Here is a 26,926-nt window from a genome sequence, read left to right on the forward strand (position 1 = left end):
AGCGGCAAAGGCCAGGTTTGCTGGATGGTGGCTCCGGCCAGGCTAGAAGGAACAGGTTGGAGTCACAGCTCTTACTTCCATCCTGCAGTCACACAGGCTATCCTCTGGCCATGCGGACTTTGCAACTGTAGCAGACCTACTCAAGGCCAGTTTCTGCAATTATTTATCTGAGAGGCAAAGTGATGGAGAGGTGGGGGAGTGGTAGAACTTCCTGACATTCTCCATGTGCTGCTTCACTTGCCACACAGCCAGATCTGGGCCAGAGGCTGAAGGCAGGAGCCTGGAACTCTAGCCGTGTAGACCATCTTCTGCTGCCTTCCCAGGTGCATGGGCAGGGAGAAGCTGAAACTCAAACAGCAGTTTCTCTTCTTACACCCCCCACGCTGGTGCCAAGCAAGCATGATTCATCTGCTGAGCGGAACTGGTCACAAGATTGGCAGTTGGCTTTTTTTTTTTTTTTAAGATTTATTTTTATTATTTTTTCATTGGAAAGGCGGATATACAGAGAGGAGAGACAGAGAGGAAGATCTTCCGTCCGATGATTCACTCCCCAAATGAGCACAATGGCTGATGCTATGCCGATCTGAAGCCAGGAGCCAGGAACTTCTTCTGCGTATCCCACACGGGTGCAGGGTCCCAAAGCTTTGGGTCGTCCTTGACTGCTTTCCCAGGCCACAAGCAGGGAGCTGGATGGGAAGTGGAGCTGCCAGGATTAGAACCGGCACCCATATGGGATCCTGGTGCATGCAAGGCGAGGACTTTAGCCACTAGGCTACACCGCCGGGCCCAGCAGTTGGCTTTTGTTCATCAGAATGGGAAAAGGAAAGGAAAGGAAGACGCATTCATCATGGCGACAAACTTGCATCTTCCTCTTTCGATGACATCATTTGTCAAATGTACTGTGCTAGCTGCAAGGAGCACATGTGCCAGTAGGGGGCACTGTGGTGGGGGAATAGCTGGCCCAGATCGGGCTCCCCTCCTGAGTATGCAAAAACAAATCCCCTTTGCAACTAGATTAACCCAGGACTCTCTGTGTATAGACACACAGACATACAGACACACACAGACACAGACACAGACACACACACTGATTTGTTTGAGAGGCAGAGAAACAGGCAGATGGAACGAACTCTTACTGAGTGGGCCACTCTTAAAATGCCCACAAAAGCTGGGGCTGGGCTAGGAGCCAGGAGCCCAAGCCAGGCCTGTCGCTTTGGTGGTAGCGACCTAAGCACTTGGCCCATCAGCTGCTGATTTCCAGGGTCTGCCTCAGCAAAGCTGGAACTGACAGGCGAACCAGCAGACAATCCCAGGCCGCCAGCATGGGGTGAGGTGTCCCAGGCAGCATCGAAGGGGGCTATGCCAACCACCCCCCTCCCAGGACTGCATGTGCTACTGGGATGTAAGGGAGGGGCAAAAATGCGTAAGGCATCTGTGACGCAGGGACGTAGCAGCTCGGCCGTTCTCAGCACGTGGCTCCCAAGATGCCGCAGCCACCCTCCTTCCTGCTCCCCAAATGGCTTGCAATGGCCAGGCAGGGCTGGTCCAGGCTGCAGCCAGGAGCCAGAGCTCCACCCAGGCTTTTCATGTGGGTATATGCATGATGTGCCAGTGGCTGCTCCATTGCTGATCCATCACCCTGTTAATGTGTCTGGGCAAGCAGCAGAGGATGGCCCAGTGCTTAGGACCTCGCACCTACGTGGGAGATCCTGCTGTAGCTCCTGGCCCACCATTTGGGGCATGACCCAGTGGATGGAAGATCTCTGTCCTCCCCTGAATAGCTCTGCCTTTTAAATAAATAAAGGAGCAGAAAGTCTTATCGGCTTACACAGTCCTGGATCTCGTGCGTCCCATGTGGTCAGCCCTGGCGACAGTGTCTCTAGTCGAGACTCAGGGGGTCAATGAGGAGGGCACCTGTGTCTGTGTTCCTTGCAGAGTCACCAGATTCAATCCCGGGGCCACCCCAACGCTCTGACCAGCACGGGTCACTTCCCTAACTGGACGAGGTTTCCATACCCTGCAGCATGTGGGGGCTTCTGGGGAAGGAACAGATATTTAGAATGTAGCTCTCACTCGTGGCATCCAGGCACAAGGACCCACACTGGGGCTGCCCCGGGGGCCTCTGCACACCCTGTACCTGCTCCCAGCGGAGGGGCGACTGTTACACACGGGCCACAGGCTGGGGGAGCCTTGTAAGCTTTTATAGAAACACTGCCCTAAACAGAAGCCGCTCCTGGAGCTGAAGGCCTTCCTGGTGATGAAGATGTGCCTGGATCCTGATTCCACCCTCCTGGGTCCCAGCCGCTTGTCAAGGGTGAGGGAGGCGGATTTGGACACCACTGGATGTCCCCAAAGGGTCATTTCCCAAGTCCGCCACTTCACAGCCATCTTGTGGGCGTTTCCAGAATCAGGCACTGGGGTCATGTGTAGGTGAGCACCTCAGAGATTTGATCAGGAGTGGGGCTGGCCAGTCGGCATGAGGGCGGCTAGGTCCTCTTCTTCACTCAAGCTGTTTGGAAAGGGCTGAAACAGGCCGGGTCAACAGCAGGAGCTCCCTACAGGGTCGAAGGGATTGTTTAGGGACTTGACGGTCAAGTTCACTGGCAGAAGGAATGGAAGAGGGGGAGGAGAAGGAGCAGTATGAGGTAGAATTGAGAAAATGGACACTTGATGTTTGAGGGGTTCCATGAATACTGGGACCACCGAAAGGATGTGGCTCCCCTTTGTTCTAGAAGGTACCACAAGTTTTGTCTGATTGCATCAGCATGCAATTGTGTGAGGAGTCAGAGGGAATAGCAGCTAGTTAGGGTTTTTCTGGTCTTGAAGTTATTTTTTTTTAGTATAAACTTGCATTTCTTGGGCCTGGTGCGGTGGCGCAAGTGGTTAAGGTCCTCGCCTAGCACGCCTGGGATCCCATATGGGCTCTGGTTCTAATCCCGGCAGCCCCGCTTCCCTTCCAGCTCCCTGCCTGTGGCCCGGGAAAGCAGTCGAGGACGACCCAAAGCTTTGGGACCCTGCACCCGTGTGGGAGACCCGGAAGAGGCTCCTGGCTTCGGATCGGCATAGCATTGACCGTTGCGCTCACTTGGGGAGTGAATCATTGGACGGAAGATCTTCCTCTCTGTCTCTCCTCTCTGTATATCCGCCTTTCCAATGAAAAAATAATAAAAATAAATCTTTAAAAAAAAAAACTTGTATTTCTCCCCCAGGTCTTATTTCCCCAGAGCACGTTACTCCTCTGGCCTTGGAGGACACAGGAGCAAAATTAACATGTCCATTCACCATCTGGAAGTGCTCTACCTAATCCCATCTTGGGGCCATTGTCCCAGCGAATGGGAGGAGGAAGTTAACCAGTCCCACCCTCCTCAAGTTTGATTAGAAACCAGATTGCCACTGGGAACGATTTTGTCCTTTGACCCCTGAGAAGGTTGCATGAATGATACCAACACCACCATTAACTCGGGATTTTTCTTCCTCCGGACACGTAGAGCCCCCTCCTGCCACCACAGCAGGAGCCCTTTTCCCCTAAATAAATCCTGCCTTGCAAACTGGAATTGTCCTCATGTCAATTCTTTGGTGAGACAAGAACCGAGGCTGCTGCCAGGTTTTGCGTGGCAACATCCCACAACACAATGGCTACCGAAGCTGACCTACAAAGCCTGTTTTGGTTTTGGCTTCAGTTGTGTATTATTTTCCCTGCTGCGGTTTGAGAGGGCCAGGCTGCTGCAGGCGCCAGGGCGGTTCCACTCACAGAGTCCCGAACCTTCAGCCTGGAGCACCACCTGGCGCGGGGGTCCTCGGGGCGCCCTCTTCCCCTCCAGACGCGGGCCGGTGATAACCACTGACTAGTGGCTTCCTGGCCCTCTACTTCTCGGACCGTCCACGCGCCAAGGAGCACGCGGCCCCACGCGTGGGGAAGGCGCAGCGCTAAGCAGAGTCCCGGCCGCCTCTCCGAGGCTTCAGTCCGAGGGTCCCTGGACGCCCGCGCGGAGCAGGTGGACGCGGGCAGTGGGTCCCCGAAGGCCGGTGGCGCGCAGGCTGCCAGGGAACTTTGCCGAACGCGCAGGTACGAGGTTAGAGGATGCCTAGGCTCGGGAACCCACCATCTTCGGGACGTGCCACTTCAGCGGGAGACAGTGTAGGGATAACCCCTCCCTCCACTTTTCAAATGAATCCCAGGCCGGCGCACGCGCATGGGAGGGCCAAACCCTCTGTTATCATAGAGGCGTAGGGCTAGCTCGTCTACCACCACGGAGGTCGACATTTTGGTTCCTGGCTGAAGAATTGGAGACGGCTGGGAGTAGCACGAGGCACGCTGCGTTGCCCAGAAGCTTGAAAGCAAAAGAGTTTCTACGGGGGCGGCAAAAGCAGGCGGTGGAGTGAGTCCGTCGTGCGTCCCTTGGGAGAACAAGCGCCCTGGCGTTGGCCACCTCCTTGCCCTCACCTGAGATGGCGGATGCGGCCGCTCTAGCCAGCGCGGCTCGGCTGCGCCGAGGGGGCGGCGGCTCGCCCTGAGGCGGCTGCGAGCGGCTCGCGGCGCGCGTGGGTCCTGCCGCGGCTTCGGGGCCGTGCGGGCGCCGAGGACAGCGGTCGGCGCGTTCCGCAGCGCCTTCCTCCCGCGGCCGGCCGTCGTCGGGCCGGCTCCCGGGCGCAGCCCCGCGCGGGGCCGGCTGGAACCGCTCCTCGGGTCGGACGATGCCCAGGAAACTGCTGCTGCTGCCCCCGCTCTGCGTGTCCTCGGCTCTCCGCGCCCCGCGAGCTCGCCCCGCCGCTCCGCCGGCCATGAACGCCGCTCGCACCGGCTACCGAGTCTTCTCGGCCAACTCCACGGCCGCCTGCACCGAGCTGGCCAAGCGCATCACCGAGTGAGCGAGGGGGCGCCCGGGGCTCGGGAGGGCGGGATGGGGGACCCCCTGCCCGGGGCCGCCCTGGAGTCGCTTCTCGCACCCCGGCCCGGCTGGGGCGTCCTTGGGCCCACTGCCCGCACCTGGGCAGCGGGGAAGCGGCCGCAGCACCGTGCCGGCCCCAGAGCTGGGCTAACCGCTTAGAGGGGGCAGACGCTCCCCTCTGCTCCCGGTTTTGCAATCGGGCTGACGCCCTGGGGACCCCCGCCCCTCCGCCCCGCTCTCCGGGTCCCACCTCCCGGTGCGGCGGCCAGCACCCGGCAAGCCCCCGGGCAGGGGTGGAGAAGGGAGGTCCTTTCCCACGGTTGGAGCCGGGCCGTCGCCATTCCCGGGTCTCCTTGGAGAGCCGGAGGGGTCCCCCGGGACGGATAGCAAACAGTTCAGTGTGTGGGAAAGCGCCCGGGAGAAGTCGCCAGGCAACTGCGAGGAAAGCCTGTTGTCGGGGGTCGGAGACAGAAATGAAGATGGGATCTCATTGGCTTTGGGGGGTCCCCTTGCCGCTTCCCTGCTCCGGGTTCCGGATTGCTTTCGTGCCACAAGGATGGCGCTGCCTGATGGGCACAGGTGGGGCGGGCCTGAGCAGAATGAGAGAGCCTCATCCTGGTCCGAGCATGATCTGTTTCCTTAAAAGTCCTTTCCTCTTGGGCTGTTAAGAAACCCGGAGCGCTAGTGGTTCCTAGAGCCTCTTGGGGTCTTTCCGGGACCAACTTGTTTGAAATGTGAGGCGTTTTAGAAGGTCCTGCAAAGATCGTTTTGTGAGGAAAAAGACTATGCAAGGATTTTCAAGTATTTTACACCGAGATAACCTCCCGCTTTTATTTGAAGGGCGGGGCGGGGGGTGGAGCTCCTCCATCTGCAGACCCCTCACTCCCCTGTGCGTGCAGCAGCCAGGCCTGGGTCAGGTGCACTCCCGGAGCCTGGAGCTCTAGCCAGGTGTCCCATGTGAGTGACTGGTCCCCTGCTGCCTGCCAGGGCGGGCATTGACAGGAAGCTGAAATCCAGGCTGGGGCTGTCCCTTGGAGCCGGGCACTCCAAACGATCACCCCTAACCTGCTGTCTCAGTGTAACCCTCGTATAAGACATAAAATGAACAGCCTGCTAAACGTGCATGTAGAGGCGTCCTCGCATTTCGCACGGGACCGAGTAGAGTGGCGCTGTGTGCCCGAGTAACCCATGAGTGTGGGAGATGAGGTAACAGGGACTTTGGACAGTTTCCCCACTGCACCTGTCCTCAGAGGGGGCACTGAGTGAGATTAGAAGAGGGTGATCAGACAGCCCTTTACACTTTGCTAGCTGATTACTCTTTGTAACCTATTTGTCTTTTCTTTGGAGGCCAGCTAAAATAGTCACTTTCAGAAGGAAATGCTGGGAAGGGCTTACTTGTAAGAAGGCAGGAGGGGGCGGGCGTTGTAGAAAGTCATACTAGGTTCCCCTGCTATGCTACAGAAAGATTTTAAGTTGCTAAAAATAAGTAGCTGAGTTAAAAGAAACCTGTGTCTGCTTTGTAAAGTTCTTTCTCACTGAGGCTTGATTGAAAAATGAGTTTTACCATTAAACCTGCGCCATCACTGGATAAGGTGGCCTGAGGCCATTGGACGTGTTTTGGCCCTGATTCCTTTCAGATGTAAACTTAAAGCCAGGAGCCTTTAGACTTTATTTTCTCTAAGGCTTATTTTGTTTGAAAAGCAGAGTAACAGAGGAGAAGGGGGCAGAGATCTTTGGTCTGCTGTTTTATTCCCTAAATGGCTGCAAAGGCCAGGGCTGAGCCAGGAATAAACATTAATGACCCCAGTGCACTAGCAGGGAGCTCATCGGAACTAGAGCAGTCGGGACTCAAACTGCTGCCCAGAAGGGATGTTGGCATTGCAGAGAGAAGCTTAACTTGCTCTGCCACAATGCTGGCCCTGATACTTTTTTGAAAGATTTGTTTTGTGTGGAAAGCAGAGTGACAGAGAAGGAGGGAGGGAGGCAGGCAATCTTCCATCCGCTGGTTCAGCCCCCACGTGTCCACAGCAACTCCTGCCAGGTCCTGAGCGCTTGGGCTGTTCTCCACTGCCTCCCAGGAACCTGAGGTGTGGGACAGTCAGGATTTGAGCCGGTGTCCACAGTGGGGTGGCAGCACAGTGCCCACCCTGCAGAGTTGGGGGCAGGCATTGGACAGAGCAGCTAAGATGCCCCGTGAGTCCCCACGTCCTCCACTGAAGGGTGCAGCTGTGAGCCCGGCTGCTTCCAGCCCAGTGCCCTGCTGAGGCATGCGCTGGGACTTGGGAATCCTGCCAGGTTTCATTCCTGGGAAGGTGGGAGACTGCGTTGAGTTAGCTTCTTGCGGCTGCTGCGGGCACTTGGGAACTGACCCATGGCAGTCCATGTCTGTCTCTCTTCCTTTCTGTTGGATAAAAATCGGTGTATCATGATAGAGTGGGTTAAGCTGCTTCCTATGTTGCTGGCATCCCATGTAGGTGTTGGTTTGTGTCCCAGCTGTTCCACTTTCTGTCCAGCTACCTGCTAATGTGCCTGGAAAAGCAGCACCCACTTGGGAGACCTAGATGAGGCACCAGGGTCCTGGCTTTGTCCTTGGCTCAGCCCTGACCATTGTAGCCATTTGAGGAGTGAACCAGATATGTGTGTGTGTGTGTGTGTGTGTGTGTGTGTGTGTGTGTGTGTGTAAAACTCTGCATTTCAAGCAAATCTTTGAAAATGAATCTATAACTATATTCTTTTTTTTTTGTATTTTTTTTAAAGATTTATTTTATTTTTATTGGAAAGGCAGATGTACAGAGAGGAGAGACAGAGAGGAAGATCTTCCGTCCAATGATTCACTCCCCAAGTGAGCGCAACGGCCGATGCTATGCCAATCTGAAGCCAGGAGCCTCTTCCAGGTCTCCCATACTGGTGCAGGGTCCCAAAGCTTTGGGCCGTCCTCCATTGCTTTCCTGGGCCACAAGCAGGGAGCTGGATGGGAAGTGGAGCCACCAGGATTAGAACCGGCGCCCATATGGGATCCCTGCGTGTTTAAGGCGAGAACTTTAACCGCTACACTATCATGCCGGGCCCCTGGAATACTTTTACAACGGATAAAATATGTGTAACCACAGGAGCCATTTGAGCCCTTTTTAAGCGTGGTGTGCGTTGACGGTGTGAACCACAGCCCACCATTTCCAGAACCTTGAACTGTGAGCTCCGCATTTGCTTGTTCCCCAGCCCTGGTGGCCTCTGTCCTGGCACTGGCTACTGCAGTCATTTGGAGATCCAATCAGTGGATGGAAGATCTTCTAAATATATATATGTAGATGCATATACGAAGGAAATGCTTTGGTGAGAATTCTTACTTGCCTTTTGTATGTGCCCACAGGCGTCTTGGGGCTGAGCTGGGCAAGTCTGTCGTGTACCAAGAGACCAACGGAGGTGAGCCACGACTGTTGTCACTGTCTGCGCGGGTCTGCAGCTGCAGGCTTTACGAGGCAAATGCCACTCCTGTTTAAGGCGAGAGCGTCTGAACTCTTGGCTTCTTTGCCCTCCTGTCGCCTTGTCTTTTTCAGCAGTGACACAAATGGCCTGCAGCTTTAGAATGAAAACGGAGGGACTAGTGGGGACTACGCCAGAAAGCACAGCGGGACCTGTGTCACCCACCTCCATGCCCTGTCCTTGCCGCCCGCCCTGGCCCAGGATACCCCTGACTGCCCGTGTTGACTGTGCTGCGTCCTCCTTGCTGTCCCACAGACTGGCACCCGCCTCCCTGGGAGTCAAGCTCTGCCCGTCTCTGGTCACACCCTCCCCACCGCTCATGTGCTCAGACACCTCGAGGTGCTGCCCGGACACCTGCGTTTCAGTCCCTTGGTGGCTCCCTGTCTGCCTAGCTGCCCCTTCCTGTCACTACTTTCCTGGGGACTTGTCCGAGGTCTAGCCGCTGCCCCGTACCTCTCTTGCTGTGGCCCTCTGCCTTCCTCATGCACTTATTTTTATTGCAAAGTCAGATATGCAGAGAGGAGGACAGACAGAGGAAGATCTTCCATCCAATGATTCATTCCCCAAGTGACCCCATGGCCAGAGCTGCGCCAGTCCGGAGCCAGGAGCCAGAAACTTCCACCAGGTCTCCTACACGGGTGCAGGGTCCCAAGGCTTTTGGCTGTCCTCGTCTGGTTTCCCAGGCCACAAGCAGGGAGCTGGATGGAAAGTGGAGCTGCTGGGATTAGAACTGATGCCCATATGGGATCCTGGCGTGTTCAAGGGGAGGACTTTAGTTGCTAGGCCATGGTACCAGACCCTGTTCCTGCCCTTTAAATCCCTCTTTTTCATCCTTGGTCTGTGTCTGACACCTGGCCTGCTCTCTCCCTGGCTAGTCTTTGTCCCAGTGGTTTGCGTCTTCCCGTTAGGGCCCCAGGTGGCCTTGGCATTAGCGGCCCGCACGGTTGGTGGAGGCATCGGGATTTGCTCATCGGGCCTGTTGGTCTGATCTATTTGTGGCTTGATTGCTTCTCACATGTGCCCATGTCGTCCCAAGGTCTGTGAACAAATCCTCTGGCATTGAGTGAGGTGTCGTTCTAGACTCTTCTGTTTCCCAGATGCTGTCTCCTTCTTTTGTCATGAGATGCTGTGTGTCAAGCTCTAGGATGTTTTTTGTTTTCCAGAAACGCGAGTTGAAATCAAAGAATCTGTTCGTGGCCAAGATGTTTTCATTATCCAGACCATCCCCAGGTAAGAGTGCTGTCTGTGGCCTCTAAACCCCAGAGACCCCAGTGATGGAGCACTCTGAGGCCTCCCCACTCCTCCCCCACAGACCCCGGTGATGGAGCACTCTCAGGCCTCCCCACTCCTCCTCCACAGACCCCAGTGATGGAGCACTCTGAGGCCTCCCCACGCCCCCACAGACCCCAGTGATGGAGCACTCTCAGGCCTCCCCACTCCTCCCCCACAGACCCCGGTGATGGAGCACTCTGAGGCCTCCCCACTCCCCCACAGACCCCAGTGATGGAGCACTCTCAGGCCTCCCCACTCCTCCCCCACAGACCCCGGTGATGGAGCACTCTCAGGCCTCCCCACGCCCCCACAGACCCCGGTGATGGAGCACTCTGAGGCCTCCCCACTCCCCCACAGATCCTGCTGGCAGAGTGCGCTGTCTTTCCTTGTAAAGTCATGCACCTCCCAGATGTGGCTGCTGGTCTCTGCTGCCTGGTCCGTGTGTCACTCGTGTGACTGTCTTCCCCGAGCTCTAACTGCCTCCAGAGCAGACCGATGCAGCTCAGTGTGGCTAAAGCTGGCACACGGAGAGAGTGTGTGTGCACGTGACCTGTGCGCGGCTCCATTGCGACTTTGTCATTAAACCCTGTGTGATGGCTCCCGCTTGGTCCTCGTCAGCACAGGCTCTCGCCACGCCTTCTGTCCTGGTCCCCTCCTCCGAGAGCTCAGTGCCCCCCAGGGATGTGCCTGGGGAAAGGCCAGGCCTGCTCTTCCCCGTCAGTGGGGCATGGCCAGGACCACACCTGTATGTCGTTTTTTAACCCTTAAGTTCCACACAGAGCTCGGCAGGGACTGCGCTGAGGAGGCCAAGCGAGCTGGGCCATGGAGGTGCAGGCGTGGACGGAAGAGTCCCTGCCACGGGCGGTGCTGAGGGCTTGTTCTCACAGTCCTCTTTCTGGGGTCACTAAAGATGCAGGCACCTAGAAGTGTGTGTCAGGAGACCCCAGCCCTCCTAGCCCAGTCCCCATTCTTTGTAGAGGGCTTTCTGTAAGTGGGGCTGTGTGCTTCTAATGTGTGCTTGCCAGGGTGGGATCCATAAGTTCAAGTAATCCTCAAGACCATTGAGCAGGTAACGTGTGACATGCCCGGCACGTGTCCACGTGGTTGGTGCTGCAGACACGTGCCAGTGCCTGCCACCTCCTCTGCTGCCCGCTGCCCGGCTCCCTCCTCGGGGCTATGGTGCTCAGCCATCCCTCCTCTGCTGCCCGCTGCCCGGCTCCCTCTGCTGCCCGCTGCCCGGCTCCCTCGGGGCTGTGGTGCTCAGCCATCTCCCAGGTGCTATTGTGGCGACCCCAGGCCTGTACAAACAGCTGGGGTGTAGTTTGAGGGAGGAAGGCTTGAGGGCCTTGCCCAGGAACCCAGGGACCAGGGAGGGGCTTGAGGCTTCCGCTGGTTTTCCTCCTTAGTGGCTTTGATCCCTGTGCCTGTTTGTGGGGTGCCCTGCTCTGGTAGTGTGAGGTTGGTTAGGGACACTTTTGTCCACCGTGCCTCCTTATTCGATCCATTCCCTGAGACACTTCTTCCATCCAAGGTGGACATCCCACTTGGCCCAGCAAGCCAGTGCGATCGCCTGCTCTGGGGGTTGCTGGGAGAGGCTTTCTGGAACTGGAGGAGGAAGAAATGCGGCAAAGATGAGAGCATCCAGTGCCCTACAGGACTGCTGGATATATAAATATATACACACACACACACATACTTACATATATATATGTATACTTACTTATTTATTTATTTATTTATTTTCATTTTTGTTGGAAAGTCAGATTTGCAGAGATAAGGAGAAACAGAAAAATCTTCCATCTGTTGATTCACTCCAAAAGATGCTGCGATGGCCAGAGTTGTGCCAGTCTGAAGCCAGAAGCCAGGAGCTGTTCTGGGTCTCTCATGCGGGTACAGGGTCCCAAGACTTTGGGCCGTCCTCGACTGCTTTTCCAGGCCACAAGCAGCGAGCTGGATGGGAAGCGGGGCTGCCGGGATATGAACCGGTGCCCACAGGGGATTCCTGCACTCTGGGTGGAGCTTAGCCTACTCTGCCACAGCGTCGCCTTATTTTTTCTATTTAGACTATTCAGACCATATACATCTACAAATCTGAGGGGAGAGTTAAGGAAACACACTCCCAGCTCTTGTGTGTCACTACTTAGAGAAAGCCGTTAGGCTCCCATTTCCTCAACAAACTGTCAGTCCTCATCTGAGAGCAGCCTTTGCCAAGAGCAACTGACTGGATCAACCCCCAACCAGCACCTCCGGGCCTGCCTCCCTCCCGAGCTGTCTGGCATCCGTCCCTCCGTGTCTGTCAGGTGGCTGCTGACAGAGAAGTCCTGGCTGAGCACCCCTCGCCCTTGCCCCTTCCCGTGCACATAGGCAGGGGGCTTAGGCCCCGCTGTGGCTGCTGCATGGCTTCCTGGGCACCCCGGCCTGTGGTGGCAGTGAGTGGCCATGCTGCATTGTCACCACTGCTTCCAGCCTCAATGCTGGAGCACTTAGGGCGTAAGAAAGAGCGACCTCTGCCCCATGCCCTGGGCGTGGCCCCTGGGACTTAAGGAAGAGCCCATGTTCATCGAGGGCTGACGGAGAATGGCGAGAGACCCGCCCCCTTGTGTTAAATGCACACCTTGGGGCGACAGCCTAGTTCCACGGAGGGCATCCCCTTCTGCTCCTGGCCCAGGTTCTGGTGAAGCCGTAGTTCCTGTGATGCTTCAGCGAGGCAGCCCTCAGACGGCCCTGCCTGGACCGTTCCCTGCCTGTTGGCAGGACAGACCGTGGCTATCCCATAGGGCAGCTGTAATAATTGGGACTTGATTATTGAGTGCTAAATAGTTGAACGCCAGCTGAAGAACACAGAGTGCGTTTGTCAGTATTGACTGCTAGTTACATGGATGAAGGAATAGCTCTTGCACTCCTAGCTGTTGCTGGGGAGGAGAGGGGGATAGTGCCTACAGCAATGAGACTGCTTGTATTTGAGAGGCAGTGTGTGTGAGCGCGTGAGTGTGTGAGTGGTCTTACAGCCTCTGGTTCATTCCCCTCATTCCCTCAGGAGTCGCGGCTAGGCCCGGGGCAGAGCCCAGGGGGCTCCGTGCTGTTCTCCCGTGTGGGTGCTAGGGCACCTGGACTTGGACTGTCATCTGAGGCCTTTCCAAGCACACTCACAGGAAGCCAAGGTGTATGTAACACGTTAACCTGCCTGTGGTATCCCATGTAGGCACTGATTTGAGTCCTGGCTGCTGCATTTCTGATCTGGGCGAGCGGTGGGGTGACCCAAGTGCTTGGGCCACTGCATCTACGTGAGAGACCCAGAGAAAGCTCCTGGCTTCTGGCCGGCCCAGCTCCTGCTGCTGCAGCCACTTGGGGAGTTAGCCAACAGGTGGAAGATCTTTGTATCTCTCTTTCCTCCCTCTTTCTTTTCAGTTCTGCCTTTTAAATAGAAATAACTGCATCTTTGAAAACAATAGGAAATTTACATTAGAAGCTGAACCAGTCCCAGAAGTGGCCCTCATGAGATGTGGCGTCTGAAGTGACTGCCTAACCCCCGTGCCGCACACGGCGCTGGTCCCGCTGAGGCTGATTTTAAACACAGAGAGCGTAGGCATTCAGCTTCGCTCTCTGCCTTCTCAAACAGCCCGAGATCGGAATGTGGTGTTTATCCGCCGAGATAGCTCTGGCACCCCGGAACCACTCCGAAGTTGCGGCTGCTTTCTTGTGGCTGCTGCAGTAAGGGTACATTTTTGATAATTGAGGATGGCTTTAAGTTTTGGAAAAGACAAAAATCCACTGCCAATGAAGTAATTATGTTGGGTAGTTGAACTTTGTGGCGTTCAAAAAGAAATAGGAAGCCTGCAAAGTATGTTTTGAGGGAACAGTCTCACGTTCACTCAAGTCCAGTGGTGTTGACATGTAGGGACACTTTCTGTTTATTTATAAGGCAGAGTTAGAGTGGGGGGAGAAAGGGGTCTTCCATCCATTCACTCCCTCAATGGCTGCAGTGGCCAGAGCTGGGCCAGGCCAAACTCAGGAGCCAGGAGCCAGGAACTCCATTTGGGGCTCCCGTTGGGTGTCAGTGGCCCTGCAGCTTTCCCACGCACATCAGCAGGGAGCTGGATGGGAAGTGGAGCAGCTGGGCTCCCAGCCAGCGCCCTTCTCTCCATGGGTGATTGCTAGAGCTGGGGATGGGGCTATACCTTTAGCAGTCCTGCGCAGTTTCTTTTTTCTTTTTCTTTTTTTTCCATTTTTTATTGGAAAGTCAGATACACAGAGGGAAATGTCTTCCGTCCATTGATTTACTCCCCAAGAGGCCACAATGGTCAATGCTGCGCCAATCTGAAGCCAGGAGCCCAGAGCCTCTTCCCTGTTTGCCACATGGGTGCAGGATCCCAAGGCTCTGGGCCGTCCTCTGCTGCTTTCCCAGGCTACAAGCAGAGAGCTGGATGGAAAGCAGGGCCACCGGGATTAGAACTGGTGCCCACATGGGACCCCAGCGCATGCAAGGCGAGCACTTTAGCCACTGGGCTACTATGCTGGGCCCACACAGATTCTTTAATGTGTATCCTACGTCTGTTAACCAGATCCAAGCTGAGAGAGCAGTAGGGGCGGAGTTAATGTAGGGAAAAGAAAAACTGTTGGTAAGGTCGTTAAGACTGTCCTACTTAGACACAAGCTGCCTGGGATGTGTTGGAACGTTCTCAGGGAACAGATAAACAGCGGAGACTGCCTGCCAAGTGCGCCTCCCTGCTCGCATGCAAGGAGACTGCCCGTGTCCGGTGACAGGTGGGTAAAGCCAGAGTGACAAAGGCCCTTTTGTCACCTTTCTCACCAGTGAGGGGTGGGGGTTGGGAGGCATTCCTTTTATTATTATTAAAGATTTTTGTATTTATTTGAAAGGTAGAGTTAGAAGGAAAGACAGGAAGGTCTTCCATCCTCTGGCTCGCTCCCTGAGTGGCTGCAATGGCTGTGGCAGGGCCAGAGCGAAGCCAGGAGCCTCATCCTTATCTGCCCTGTTGGTGAAGGATGGGAGGTGGAGCAGCCAGCACCTGAGCCTGTGCCATTTGGGGTGCTGGCATCACAGTGCTGCTTTCCTGCAGGCTCTCTAGCCCTCAGCTGGAGGACCTTTTGGGCCACTTGGCATGGGCTCTCAGGCAGAAAAGAACAGGGGTCTCATATGGGAAGTCAGTAGTTCCTGAAAGGGACCCTGAGGTCAGGGTGCTTGTCCGAGCATGTCAGCAACCTGCTGTTTGTACCTCCCTGTGCTGTGCCGGGCAGGCACTCCGGGGCTGGGTGCTGGGGTCCTAGTCTAGCACTCCCAGGTCTGGCTCCTCACGCGCAGTCCGGGAGCCAGCAGTGATGACTCAGCAGTGATAACTGGATCTTTGGCTGTGTATGTGTGAGACCTGGATGGAGCGCCTGCCTCTGGCTTGGCCAGCACAGAGAGACAAGAGGAAATTGTTCATCCATTGTTTTACTCCCTAAATTCTGACAGCAGCTGGTGGCAGGACCGAGCTAAAGCCACAGTGTGGTCTATATCTGGATTCAGAGATCTGGGCACCTGAGCCACCGCCTGCTTCCTCCCAGGGCGTGCTTAGCTGGAAGCTGCAGGGCACTCCAGGCAGGGTGCTGGCTCCAAGCAGAGAGGGAACTGATGTGCACGGCACCTGCCTTGCGAGGCCTTATCAAGGGGCCCTGCCATCGCCAGGCCAAGAACACATCTCAGTGGTGAGGTTGGAGTTCTGTGGCTGAACGTGTCCACGGAAGACCTTGGGGTCAGAGGATGTCCTTAGATGCTCATTCCCAGGTGCTGCTCAGCCTGAGGGGTGGTGTCGGCAGACACTGGGAGAAGCCGAGCCTCTGTGAGAAGCATTTCAGCCACTTGGGCACACACCTGTCAGATCTTTGCCATCCGAGGCTCCTGCAAGTGATACTGCCTGTGGATGGGGCTGATGGTGTGTGGTGAAGGGGCCGGGGGGGATGCTGGGCTCACCCGTCCTTTGCGGACCTTGGGGATTAGTGGGCCAGGGTGGGCTTTGAGAATAACTCCCAAGGTTTGTCCCGCCCACCCCTGCTACGCTCTGTAAGAGAAAGGCTAAATCTTGTCCGTGGCTCTGAGATAGGGCAGGTGGGGACCCCTTGGTGTTCCCCTTTGCCCGAGTCCTGGTGGCTCCTGGGAGGCCCCCGGCAGGTGCTGCGTGACTCTGGCCATTGCAGTCACTGCCACGCGGATGGGGAAGGGCGAGTCTGGGCATAAACGTGCCATGGACTTGAGTTCCCGCAGCTGGAGACCTGTGTTTGCCCAGCCACCTGTGCTTGCTAGGCCTTCCTGTGCCCCATGAGGTGTCGTCAGGTCGATATGGTGAAGTGCCAGTGGCCGTGTGCGGTGGCTGCGGGCAGGACCCTCCCTGGGGGTGGAGCACCTGGAATTGACCCCCATGCACTTCTGTTTTCAGAGATGTGAATACGGCTGTGATGGAGTTACTGATCATGGCTTACGCCCTGAAGACGGCCTGTGCCCGGAACATCATTGGCGTCATCCCCTACTTCCCCTACAGCAAGCAGAGCAAGATGAGGAAGAGGGGCTCCATCGTGTGCAAGCTCCTGGCCTCGATGCTGGCCAAGGCGGGTGCGTGGAACCAAGGGCTGCAGGCAGTGAGCCGGGGCTCGGGCCCAGTAAGGAGACACACTCCCTGCTGGGCTGGCCCGGAAGCTGGCTCTGCCCGTGCTGTCCCTGATTACTTTGTCTCATTTGATGGTGTCCACGCTGCGTGTGGGGGTACTCAGGCACCGCGTCTCGTTCTGGTCTCTGTGTGTTTCACTTCAGCATGACAAGCAGCCTGGCTTCAAGGTCTCCGATTGCGGACTCGGTTTCCGCCTTCCTGGTCACTGCGGAGTGTTGAGCTGCAGTCTCGGCGTTCTTACATGGCATTCTGAGCTTCAAAGCACTGCATTTCCATGTTTGTCTTCCTTCGCTGCATTCCATGTGTGTCTGATCCGGGCTCTCATTTCTGCTTTCCCTGCTCCCACTGCCTTTTTGTGGAGCCCCCTGCTCACCGCTTTCTGCTCCATATGTGGCAGGCCAGGCTTTCGGAACTAAACATCAAGTGCAATAACCTCATTCAGTGAGCAAATTTTATTTGTGTGTTGCTTATTGTAAAAGTCAAATGTGTGTTTGAGTCCGTCAAAGCTTATGTGTGTTGAGTTCCGTTTTCTCTAGAAGGATAACATGTTTTTAGCAAGGAGCTGGGCGTGCCGCCGCCATCTGCGCTGCCCTCCTGTCCCTTTCTGTTGGTGAGCACAGTTGACTCCAATAGCCTGTGACCTTGTTTCTCTGGGAGAGCATTCTGGGGCCAGCCTGTTGGCACAGGTGGAAATTGCGACCTTGAGGATCTGATCTTTATATCACATTAGTTCCTTTTCCTTTCTGCCATAGCCACATTCTTCTTAGCCACTTTCTTCTTAAGGCTTAAAAAAAAAAAAAAAAAAAAACCAAACCTTTTTTTAGGTTTATTTATTTAAAGGTTTAGTTATTTATTTGAAGGAGTTAGAAAGCTGCAAGCCAGGAACTCCTTTCAGGTCTCCCAGGGTGCGGCAGGGGCTGGAGCACTTGTGCCGTCCCCTGCTGCTTTGCTTGGGGAGCCGGATCAGGTGTGGGGCACGCAGTGCCAGCACCCACATGGGGTGCCGGTGTTGCGGGGCACCACACCAGCCCCCAACTAAGATTCTTTTATTGAGACCTTACTTTTTCTTTACTTTTTTTAAAAAAGATTTATTTATTTTTACTGCAAAGTCAGATGTGTATATATATATAGAGAGAGAGAGAGAGAAATATATTCTGTCTGATGATTCACTCCCCAAGTGGCCAGAATGACCGGTGCTGTACCGATCGGAAGCCAGGAGCCCAGAGCCTCTTCCAGGTCTCATGCAGGTACAGGGTCCCAAGGCTTTGGGCCGTCCTCGACTGCTTTTTCAGGCCACAGGCAGGGAGCTGGATGGGAAGTGGAGCTGCCGGGATTAGAACTGGCGCCCATATGGGATCCTGGCGCATTCAAGGCGAGGACTTAAGCCACTAGGCCATGGCACCTGGCCTGAGACCTTACTTATAGCTGTTACTACTTTGGGGTTTGTTAACTCCATAAACCTATTTTCGCTTCTATTTCATTTTTATTTTCTCAGTCTTCAGGGCCCAGCTGTAGTTGGAGAGCACCTGCTCCCTGCATTAGTTCTGCACCCATGGGAGTGTAGTGCGCCCTGCACACAGTCCTGAGCTGGTCTTCAGCCCACAGCATTTTGGTAAAGATGCCATGTGTGCCTGTGCCTGCCACACTGCTCCCCACGCCCCGTCTTCAGTCTGGTGGTAGAAGCAGGGAGTTGAGCCCCGTAGCCGTGGCCTTTTGGGGCTGAGCTTAATCACTGTGGGCCTTGACATTGCAGGTTTAACACACATCATCACCATGGACCTTCATCAGAAGGAGATCCAGGGCTTCTTCAGCTTTCCAGTGGACAACCTGCGAGCCTCGCCCTTCCTGCTCCAGTACATCCAGGAAGAGGTGAGGCGCCGCGGGCGCGCCCCCTGGCCTCCGAGCGCGCTCTAGGGGTTCCCCCCAGGTCAGGGTTCTCTGGTGAAAGGCTGGGCTGTGACCTTTGTCTCCTTGGCACCTGCCTGAGGCAGCCGGACAGGGTCAGAGTTTCAAAGATATTTAAAGCAGATTTTCTTCAAAGGACTTAGCTTACATGTTGTAGAATGAAGCTTTTTGTGGTGGTTTTTTCAAAGACTGATTGATTTGAAAGACAGATTTAGAGAGAGAGTCCAAGGGGCAGATCTTCCATCCATGGGTTCACATGGAATGCCGTCTTTCCAGGCAGCTTAACCCGCTACACCACCGTGCCAACTCCTTAGGGTGAAAGTTTAAAGAATTCTTTTATTTGAATCTTGTTGACAGTATTTGAGAATGTTTGCCTGTGCACAGTTGCTTGTTGGCTTGGATTCTTCTAAGAATTCAAACAGTCCAAGGTTTAATACCAGCATCCTGGTGTTTTATTTTTCAACATCTTTATTTAGTTAATTTACTTGACAAATCGGAGGGACTAGAGGGAAATACAAAATGGAAAGACAGCGTCCCTTCACTGCTTCACGCCTCGGACGTCTACAACAGCCAGGGCCGTGCTGGCGCAGAGCCAACAGCCAGGACACTGTCCGTGTCCCTCCTGTGGGTGGCCGGGGCCGAGGCACAAGAGCGGGCACCTGCTGCCTCTCAGGAGGGCATGAGCAGGAAGCTGCGTCAGAAACAGGACGGGCTGCAGCCTGGCATCCCGGATGGCTGCTTCATTCACTGCACCATGGCACCAGCCCTGTGCCTCCCACCCCCGCGCCCAGCTCTTAGCTCTTGGTATCTCCTCAGTATTCTCTGCTTTTCTTCCAAATCTAGATTCCGAATTACAGAAATGCAGTCATTGTGGCGAAGTCTCCTGATGCTGCAAAGAGGTAAGTAAGCAACCTTTGCAAAAATCCCTCCCGGTAATCCAGGCTGTCACGGTGGAGCCGCTGGCACGCCCAGGCACACCCCGCCGCGCGCAGACTCCCAGGGCCATCCCCTGGCACGCCCAGGCACACCCCGCCGCGCGCAGACTCCCAGGGCCATCCCCTGGCTGGGGTAAGAATCCAGTGGAGCGCTTTTTTTTAACGTTTATTTTTTTGTTTGTTTGAAAAGCAGATGTAGAGAGAGACAGGGAGACACACACAGAGGTCTTCCAACCACAGGTTCACTCCCCAACTGGCCACGGCAGCCAGATCAGGACAAGGTTCCAAAGCCAGGAGCTTCTTCCAAGTTTCCCACGCAAACGTAGAGTCCCAAGGACTCGAACATTCTTCACTGCTTTCCAGGCCCTGGCCGGGAGCTGGGTGGGAAGTGGCGAAGCCGGGACACCAGCTGGTTCTGTGGAATACCAGTGCTCACTGGCAGAGAATTAGCCCATGAGCTCCATGGGGAGTGATTGTCTTATTTAATCATCCTTTCATTCACTCACTCATATATTTACTTATCTTTATTGGAAAGGAAATTTTACAGAAAGAAGGAGAGAGGTGCAGAGTCCCAAGGTGCTGGGCCTTTTTTGTATGTGTTTTTTGTTTTGTTTTGTTTTGTTTTTTTACTCCTGCTTGGGAAGTAAACCAGCAGACAGAAGATCTTTTTCTCTGTATCTCCTTCCCTCTTTATATCTGCCTTTCCAATTAAAAAAAATCTTTAAAAAATTTTTTTGTTAGATTTGTTTATTCAAAAGGTAGAGTTAGAAGAGAGATGATTCATCTAGTTCACAGGGTAGGACCAGGCCAGGCTGGGGCTGGGAGCTTGGGGGTCTCCCATGTGGGTGGCAGGGACCCAAGGCCTTTGGCTCTTTCACTGCTGTTCCCAGGCCATTATAGAGCTGGGTTGACAGTGGAGTAGCTGGGACACAGTCCAGTACCCATGTGGGATACTGGCCTCCCAGCCAGGGACTTCATGTACTACCCCACATTGCCAGCACCTGAACAGACGGACTCCTTTTCCAGGTGACTAGAAAATTAGACAAGGATAGGGCCAGAACTATCTAGAATCGGGTCCTAGCTGTGACTGCCCTCTGGCCTGGGCCCCTAGGCAGAGCCCCTCCTGTCCTTCCAGAGGTCCCTGCCGTGGTGACACAGTGACGTGTGCCTTTCCCTTTGTCTCCTGCGCAGGGCCCAATCCTATGCCGAGAGACTGCGTCTGGGTTTAGCTGTGATCCACGGAGAGGCTCAGTGCACAGAGCTGGACATGGACGATGGCCGCCACTCCCCGCCCATGGTCAAAAACGCCACTGTGCACCCCGGCCTGGAGCTGCCCTGTAAGATGACTCTGTGTTTTCACTGTTTGTAAATTGAAAATTTTGCATAGCATGAAGGTCAAGGAGTTAGCATCTGGGTGTATTTGTGCTGTTTTGTTCATTGCTTTTTTTTTTCTAAAGGATTTATTTGATTTCATTGGAAAGGTAGATAAACAGAAAAGGCAGAGAGGAAGGTCTTCCATCTGCTGATTCACTCCCAAAGTGGCCGCAACAGCCAGAGCTGAGCCAGTCTGAAGCCAGGAACCTGGAGCTTCTTCCAGGTCCCTAAACCACATGGGTCCAGGGTCCTAAGTCTTTGGGTCGTCCTTGATCATTTTTCCAGGCCACAAGCAGGGAGCTGGATGGGAAGCGGGGCTGCAGGGATTAGAACCGGTGCCCATATGGATCCCAGCACATTGAAGTCAAGGACTTTAGCCACTAGGCTACTGCATTAGGCCCTGTTCTTTGCTTTTTAAAAAATAATTGGATGCCTCAATTGCCCTTTTGTAAAATGGGACCACGTATGCAGCCCACATTTGTAGACTGTAAGGAAGGTTGAGCTAATCTGGATAGCAGCTGGTCCTCAGCACCAGGCAGGTGTAGCCTTGCTGAAAGCATGGCGCGTGGACAGTGGAATCCCAGGCTTGCGTGTCTGGGTCAGATGGGCGATAGCAGTGGGTGGCCAGCACCAGCCTGGGCCATCGGGTCACAGAACTTGTTTTTCCTCCCTCCCTCCCTCTCTCTCTTCCTCCCTCCCTCCCTCCCTTCCTTCCTTCCTTCCAGCAGAGCTACATCATTGATCTGCTGCTTTACTCCTGCAGGGCCACAGTGGCCACGGCTGGGTCCAGCCAAAGCCAGGAGCGTGGAGCTCCATCCAGGTCTCCCATGTGGTGGCGGGGAGCCCCAGCCCACTGGGACCAACTTCCAGAGTTTTCCTAGACAATGACTGTTAAGCTGCCTGAGAGAGCAGCCTGGTCTTGAACCACTGCTCAGTTAGGGGCTGTGGACTCCACAGGCAGCAGCTTCACCTGAAAAGCCATCTCTGGCCCCTAGCTAAAGCTTTCAGCATCAGCATTTTATTTATCTATTATTTTTGAGGATTTAATAATTAAGATTATTGAATGAATTATACATTCACCTATTTTAAAACTCAAAAAATATGAAGTCCTTTACAGGACCGAGGCACCAGACTCCCCGTCCTTCCCCCAGCCTGTGGGACTTCGGTGCAGGCCGTGCCTGCACAGCCACTGGCTTCATGCCGAGTCCGTTTCTTCCTCTGACAGTGTGTAGTGACCTCGTCCCCAGCTTGCTGCTTCCCCCCCAGATCCCTTTACAGTTGCCTTGCATTCTGTCTCGCAGATACAGCATCCACCCCCCGAGGGTGAACAGATAGATGTCCCCAGACTGGCTGTGGGACGTGAAATCCCACAGGGCCCTGTTATGCGTCTGAGCTCTCTGAGCATCAGAGAACATCGCCCTCCAGACAGGAGCTGTTCTTGTCTGCTTTTGTCTTGAACTTTTTTATTGGAAAAACAAAATTGAAGAGAGGGAGAGAGACTGAGAGAGACTTTCATGTGCTGACTCGCTCCACAAACCGCCACAAAGGATGGGGAGAAGCCAGGACGAAGCCAGGACCTGGAACTGCTCCTTCCGGGTTTCCCATGCGGGCACAGGGGCCTAAGCATTGGGTCACCCTCCCTGCTTTCCCAGGCCGCAGGCAGGGACCCGGAAGGGAGGAGGAGCAGCCGGAACTGGCACCGGTACAGGTGTTGCGGGTGGCAACTTAGCCTGGCACAGCGCCAGCCCGTGCCCTTGTTCTGCACAGAATGTAGCTCTCACAGCCCCGAGGACGCTGCAAAATCAACACTGCTTTTTTTTTTCTATAAGTCTTTATTTTGAGCTAATTTCAGCTTTCGAGAAAAGTTGAGTCATGCGTAGTTCCCCTGCTGTCATCCCATCCTCGAGTGTACCATTTGCGCACACACAGCGTTTGTACGCTTACGGCGAACCACCAGCATAAAGCAGCTTCATTCTTAAAGTGTGTTTCCCAAACACAAAGCTTCTCTTACGTAACCAGCATAATGATCGGCTCCCGGAAACTCACATTGTTACACTGCCATGATCTAATCCGCAGGCCTTGTCCACGTCCCTCTGATGTTCTAGAACAAAAGGCGAAGCTCGCCTGCCCCAGGACCTGGTCCCGATGGCTGCGCCTGCTTCAGCTGCCATCTCTGTTCACGCTCTCCCAGTCTCTTTGTCCCATGACCCTGATGGCATTGAAACAGTACAAAACCGCTTGTTTTATATGTCGCCTAATTGGGGCTTGTTAGGCGTCCTTGGCAGGAGCCCCACAGGAAGCACGGGATGCCCATGTTGCTGGCAAGGTCACTTGGCTGGGGCGGAGTCCGGCAGGTTTGTCCCCAGCACAGCGCGTCCTCCCCCGTGTCACTGACAGCGTCCTGTTCAGGGCCCACACAGCACCTGGCGCCCTGGCACTCTCGGGCACCGCGGAGGAGTCTCACCAGAGCGGCTTCAGCCGGGGTGGTTGTCAGAGGGCCGTTGTCCCAGGCCCGCAGTCCCAGGCCCGCACTGCGTCTGCATGTTCACTAACCAGCGAGAGACCATTCGCCTTCCCTTCCTGCCTCCTCGTGCATGGCACTGGATTCCTGTCTCCGTGTTTCTCTGGAGATTGGAAACCATTGCTATTGGTGACTTTTTTTAAAGTTTATTTATTTATTTATTTTTAAAGATTTATTTTATTTTTATTTATTTTTATTACAAAGTCAGATATACAGAGAGGAGAGACAGAAGAGAAAGATCTTTAGTCTGATAATTCACTCCCCAAATGAGCACAACGGCCAGTGCTATGCCGATCCGAAGCCAGGAGCCAGGAACTTCTTCCAGGTCTCCCACACAGAGTCTCAAGGCTTTGGGCCGTCCTCGACTGCTTTCCCAGGCCACAAGCAGGGAGCTGGATGGGAAGCTAGGCCACCGGGATTAGAACCGGTGCCCGTATGGGTTCCCCATGCATGCAAGGTGAGGACTTTAACTACTGTGCTATCATGCCAGGCCCTGCTGTTGCTGGCTTTAATGCTCCATGTCACTCAGACGGGGCCAGTCTGCCTCCTGTGTCCTTGAACAGTGAGTGACAGGAAAGGAGAGACAGATCTGCCATCTACTAGTTTGCTTGGGTTTGCGCCCCAAGCAGCTGCAATGGCCAGAGCTGAGTCAATCCAAAGCCAGGAGCCTCTCCGGGTCTCCAACACAGGTGCAGGGTCCCAAGGCTTTGGAAGCATGGCAGCCGGGACACAAACCGGTACCCATATGGAATCCCGGCGGATGCAAGGTGAGGACTTTAGCTACTAGGCTACCATGCTGGATCCCAGTCACTTTATTACACAAATAATGTTTTTTTTTGTTTGTTCTGATAAGAGGGAGAAAAATGGGGCCAGGGTTACGGCCCAGCATGTTAAGCCACTGTTAACCATTCTAGAGTCCCATAGGGATTCTGGTTCAAGCCATGGCTGCTCCAGTTGCAGTCTGACTCCCTGCTGAGTTGCCTGGGAAGGCAGCAGACGGTGGCCCAAGTGCCTGCACCCCCACAGCTCACATGGGAGCCCTGGACGGACTTGGAGGCTCCAGGTCCAGCCTGGCCCAGCTCTTACAGTGACCACTGGGGGATGGGCCAGCAAATTGGAGATCTCCTCTCTCCCTCTGTGTAACTGACAAATAAATGGATTGATCTTTAAAAAGAACAAAAATGGAGAAAGGGGACCTGGGATTATTTTTGCACTCTCTGGCCTTCAAGATATACATACTTTTCTAAAAGATTTTCAATTTTTCATTTTCTGGTGAACAGTGAGAAATTGGCTTTCCTTTCCCCCCCCGTCCGAGAGGGCCTGCCATCTCTGCACACCGCGGCCTGCTGTGTTCTTCAGCCAGAGGGCGGGCTCTGTGTTCAGATGTGGCAGTCCCATGCGAACAAGGAAGATTTACACTGGGAGCAAGGCTCTGTGCGGCGTCCAGCCAATGGGCTGCAGAGACGTAAACACGTCTTGTTTCCTTCATCTAACTAGGACTGAATTTCTGCTCATCTTCCTGGACTTGCTGGCCCACGCCTCTCTCTGTAGCAGCACAAGTGACCAGGATGTGGGGCGGGGCGGGTGCAGCTCTGGCACAGCCTCTGCCCAGAGGGGGCTGGCTGGCCCTCACCCTGTTAGGGAACGTTTGTGGACACGGCCTGCTCAGCAGCTCAAAAGTGAGACACCTACACACGCATGTATGTACACGGACACCCACACACATTCTAGAAACGTGACTGGTCTCGTAGAAAGTGCTGTGAATACACAGTACACACCGCAGCTGTGGAAGGAAGGGATGCTCCCTTCATGTGGAGGGGCAGTGAGGCTGTGAGGCTGTGACCCCGTTTGTCCAGGTCCCCTGACTGACTGGGGCCGTGGGATTTGTCTTGTTTCACTAGTGATGATGGCCAAGGAGAAGCCGCCCATCACCGTGGTCGGGGATGTCGGAGGACGCATCGCCATCATCGTGGTACGCCTGCCCCACCTCCTCGGGCAGTGGGCTCTCTGCTTAGCACTGGGCTTCCCATGGCGCTGACTCGGCATCCTCCCGGGTTTGTCTGGCATGCCGGACAGACACATGGCAGAAATGTACGTGGATAAATGGGCATCAGCAAGTGGCTGCAGACAGCACAGGTCTGCCCTGAGGAAGTTCAGTGTTACCACCCTTCTCCCAGGGGCCATACCCACTGGCCACTTCTGCCCAGTACCCATCCCTCCGTGGAGCACTCGGATGTCTCGGTGCAGCCTCACAGAGCATGCGCATGTGTTCACATGCGCACATGGCAGCATCACCCGACCTTGCTCAGGACACACCACTGCTGTCCAGGTGCTGGGGCTTAGGCCAGGGGTCCAGTTCTGAAGCAGGTGCAGGGATGAGGGACCCCTTAAGCAGGCACCCCCTGCCCACAGGATGACATCATTGATGACGTGGAGAGCTTTGTTGCGGCTGCGGAGATCCTGAAGGAAAGAGGCGCTTACAAAATCTACGTGATGGCCACGCATGGCATCCTGTCTGCGGACGCTCCCCGCCTCATTGAGGAGTCCTCTATTGATGAGGTTGGCTTGTTCCCCCAGGGCTCGCTGCAGGGCGCGAGGGGCTGGCCTTTCCAGGGGGCGTTTCTGTGGGCAGTGAGCCAGTTGAGGCAATATCCCTATGTCACTCCAGCTCCGACTGTGGTACAGTCAGGGCTGCGTGCTTCTGCTTTTGTGTGCTGTAACACTCTAGGAAGCTTCTCTTGATTCAAGAATCTGTGTCCCCATCCCTCACGTAATGGTAGCTGTGAAAATGTCTCTGGCGGGCCATTCTTGTGATGTGGAATTCCGACCCTGGGCCCCAACCTTGGGGCTTGCGCTCATCACACTTTGTTTTCTGTTGCTTGGCCAACCAGGTGGTGGTGACCAATACAGTGCCCCATGAGATCCAGAAGCTGCAGTGCCCCAAGATCAAGACCGTGGACATCAGCCTGATTCTGGCGGAAGCAATTCGGAGGATCCACAACGGCGAGTCCATGGCCTACCTGTTCAGAAACATCACCGTGGACGACTAGCCCGCCCTGGCTGGGGACCCCTCCGCAGGGCACACGTGTGCCGCGGTGCTGGTAGCCGCCACGTGCATCTCCCAGCGAGGGGTGCCGGGGCCGCCTGGAGCAGCTGTCCCTCTGGCTGTCGTCTGGCAGAGCATGCCCCATAACACGGCCTTAAACTGCTACCCACGCAAGTCCCCGTTCCTCCGGCAGCAGTAGAGACACTGCGGAACAGGTGTCGGAGGCACATGGAGTCTTCACTCTCACAGTCCCTCAGGCGCTCAGCCCTGGAGATGCTGGCGTCGGGGCTGCCCTTGATCGGCAGGCTAGTCCTCTCCCAAGCCTGGCCCATGTGGGTCTGTACTTTCAGAATCTGCTATGCCTGCTGCTGTGGGCCCGCCGAGCCTTCGTGCCATCACCCTGGCACATGGGCCAGGTCAGAACGGCGTCTGTCCCTGGGTGTCTTCACTGCCTTCAAGCTGCCAATAAAAGACTTTAGTTGTCTTGCTCAGCTCCTCTCTGGCCCGCAGGCCACCTGCACCCTGCCTGGCAGGGTGGGGGAAGGGGACCGACTGCCATCCCACCGTGCAGAGGCTGGTGGACATGGCCTGGAAGGGTGGTCCGCGTCCACAGCCACTCATGGACCCCAGATGGGTCCCTCTGCCAGTCCCTTCCCAGGCATCAGGTGCAACCCTTGTTGGAAAAAATTCTAGAAAAAACTAAATTGATGAAAATAGACAAGGGTTCCTCAAGAAGTTCATGGAAAATTCACTGATTGAAACCCATTTGTGCACAGACTTGTTGAAGCTCCTGTTGGAGTGAGCTCCTTGGGGGCAGTGACATTCGGGTTTACACGGGCCCC

The 26,926-nt window shown here is 55.0% G+C and overlaps 1 protein-coding gene across 2 annotated transcripts; it reads left to right on the plus strand.

Moving 5' to 3' along the window:
* The first annotated feature begins 4,588 nt into the window (after positions 1-4,588).
* On the plus strand, positions 4,589-26,562 carry PRPSAP1 (phosphoribosyl pyrophosphate synthetase associated protein 1). 2 transcript variants are annotated; one of them, XM_040989623.1, is made up of 10 exons: positions 4,589-4,865; positions 8,257-8,309; positions 9,533-9,599; positions 16,076-16,248; positions 18,057-18,172; positions 19,052-19,107; positions 20,335-20,480; positions 24,940-25,010; positions 25,451-25,597; positions 25,930-26,562. In XM_040989623.1, exons 1-10 carry the CDS (start codon positions 4,696-4,698, stop codon positions 26,086-26,088), a joined length of 1,158 nt encoding a protein of 385 aa, XP_040845557.1. In that variant the 5' UTR covers positions 4,589-4,695; the 3' UTR covers positions 26,089-26,562. The 2 variants fall into 2 exon arrangements, with proteins under 2 accessions (XP_040845557.1, XP_040845558.1); XM_040989624.1 differs by lacking the exon at positions 8,257-8,309 and having other exon boundaries at positions 4,833-4,865.
* The last annotated feature ends 364 nt before the right edge of the window (positions 26,563-26,926 follow it).

The sequence above is a fragment of the Ochotona curzoniae genome, unplaced genomic scaffold (genome assembly GCF_017591425.1).
Source record: "Ochotona curzoniae isolate NIBS_2020 unplaced genomic scaffold, NIBS_Ocur_1.0 contig_523, whole genome shotgun sequence".
Taxonomy (NCBI): Eukaryota; Metazoa; Chordata; class Mammalia; order Lagomorpha; family Ochotonidae; genus Ochotona; species Ochotona curzoniae.

Excerpts from the sequence above, each read along its gene's own strand:
- PRPSAP1 (XM_040989623.1), top strand. The coding sequence starts at position 4,696 with ATGCCCAGGAAACTGCTGCTGCTGCCCCCGCTCTGCGTGTCCTCGGCT. Across the intron at positions 19,108-20,334 it reads TCTCCTGATGCTGCAAAGAG|GGCCCAATCCTATGCCGAGA; the intron begins GTAAGTAAGCAA and ends TCTCCTGCGCAG. Across the intron at positions 20,481-24,939 it reads CCCCGGCCTGGAGCTGCCCT|TGATGATGGCCAAGGAGAAG; the intron begins GTAAGATGACTC and ends TTGTTTCACTAG.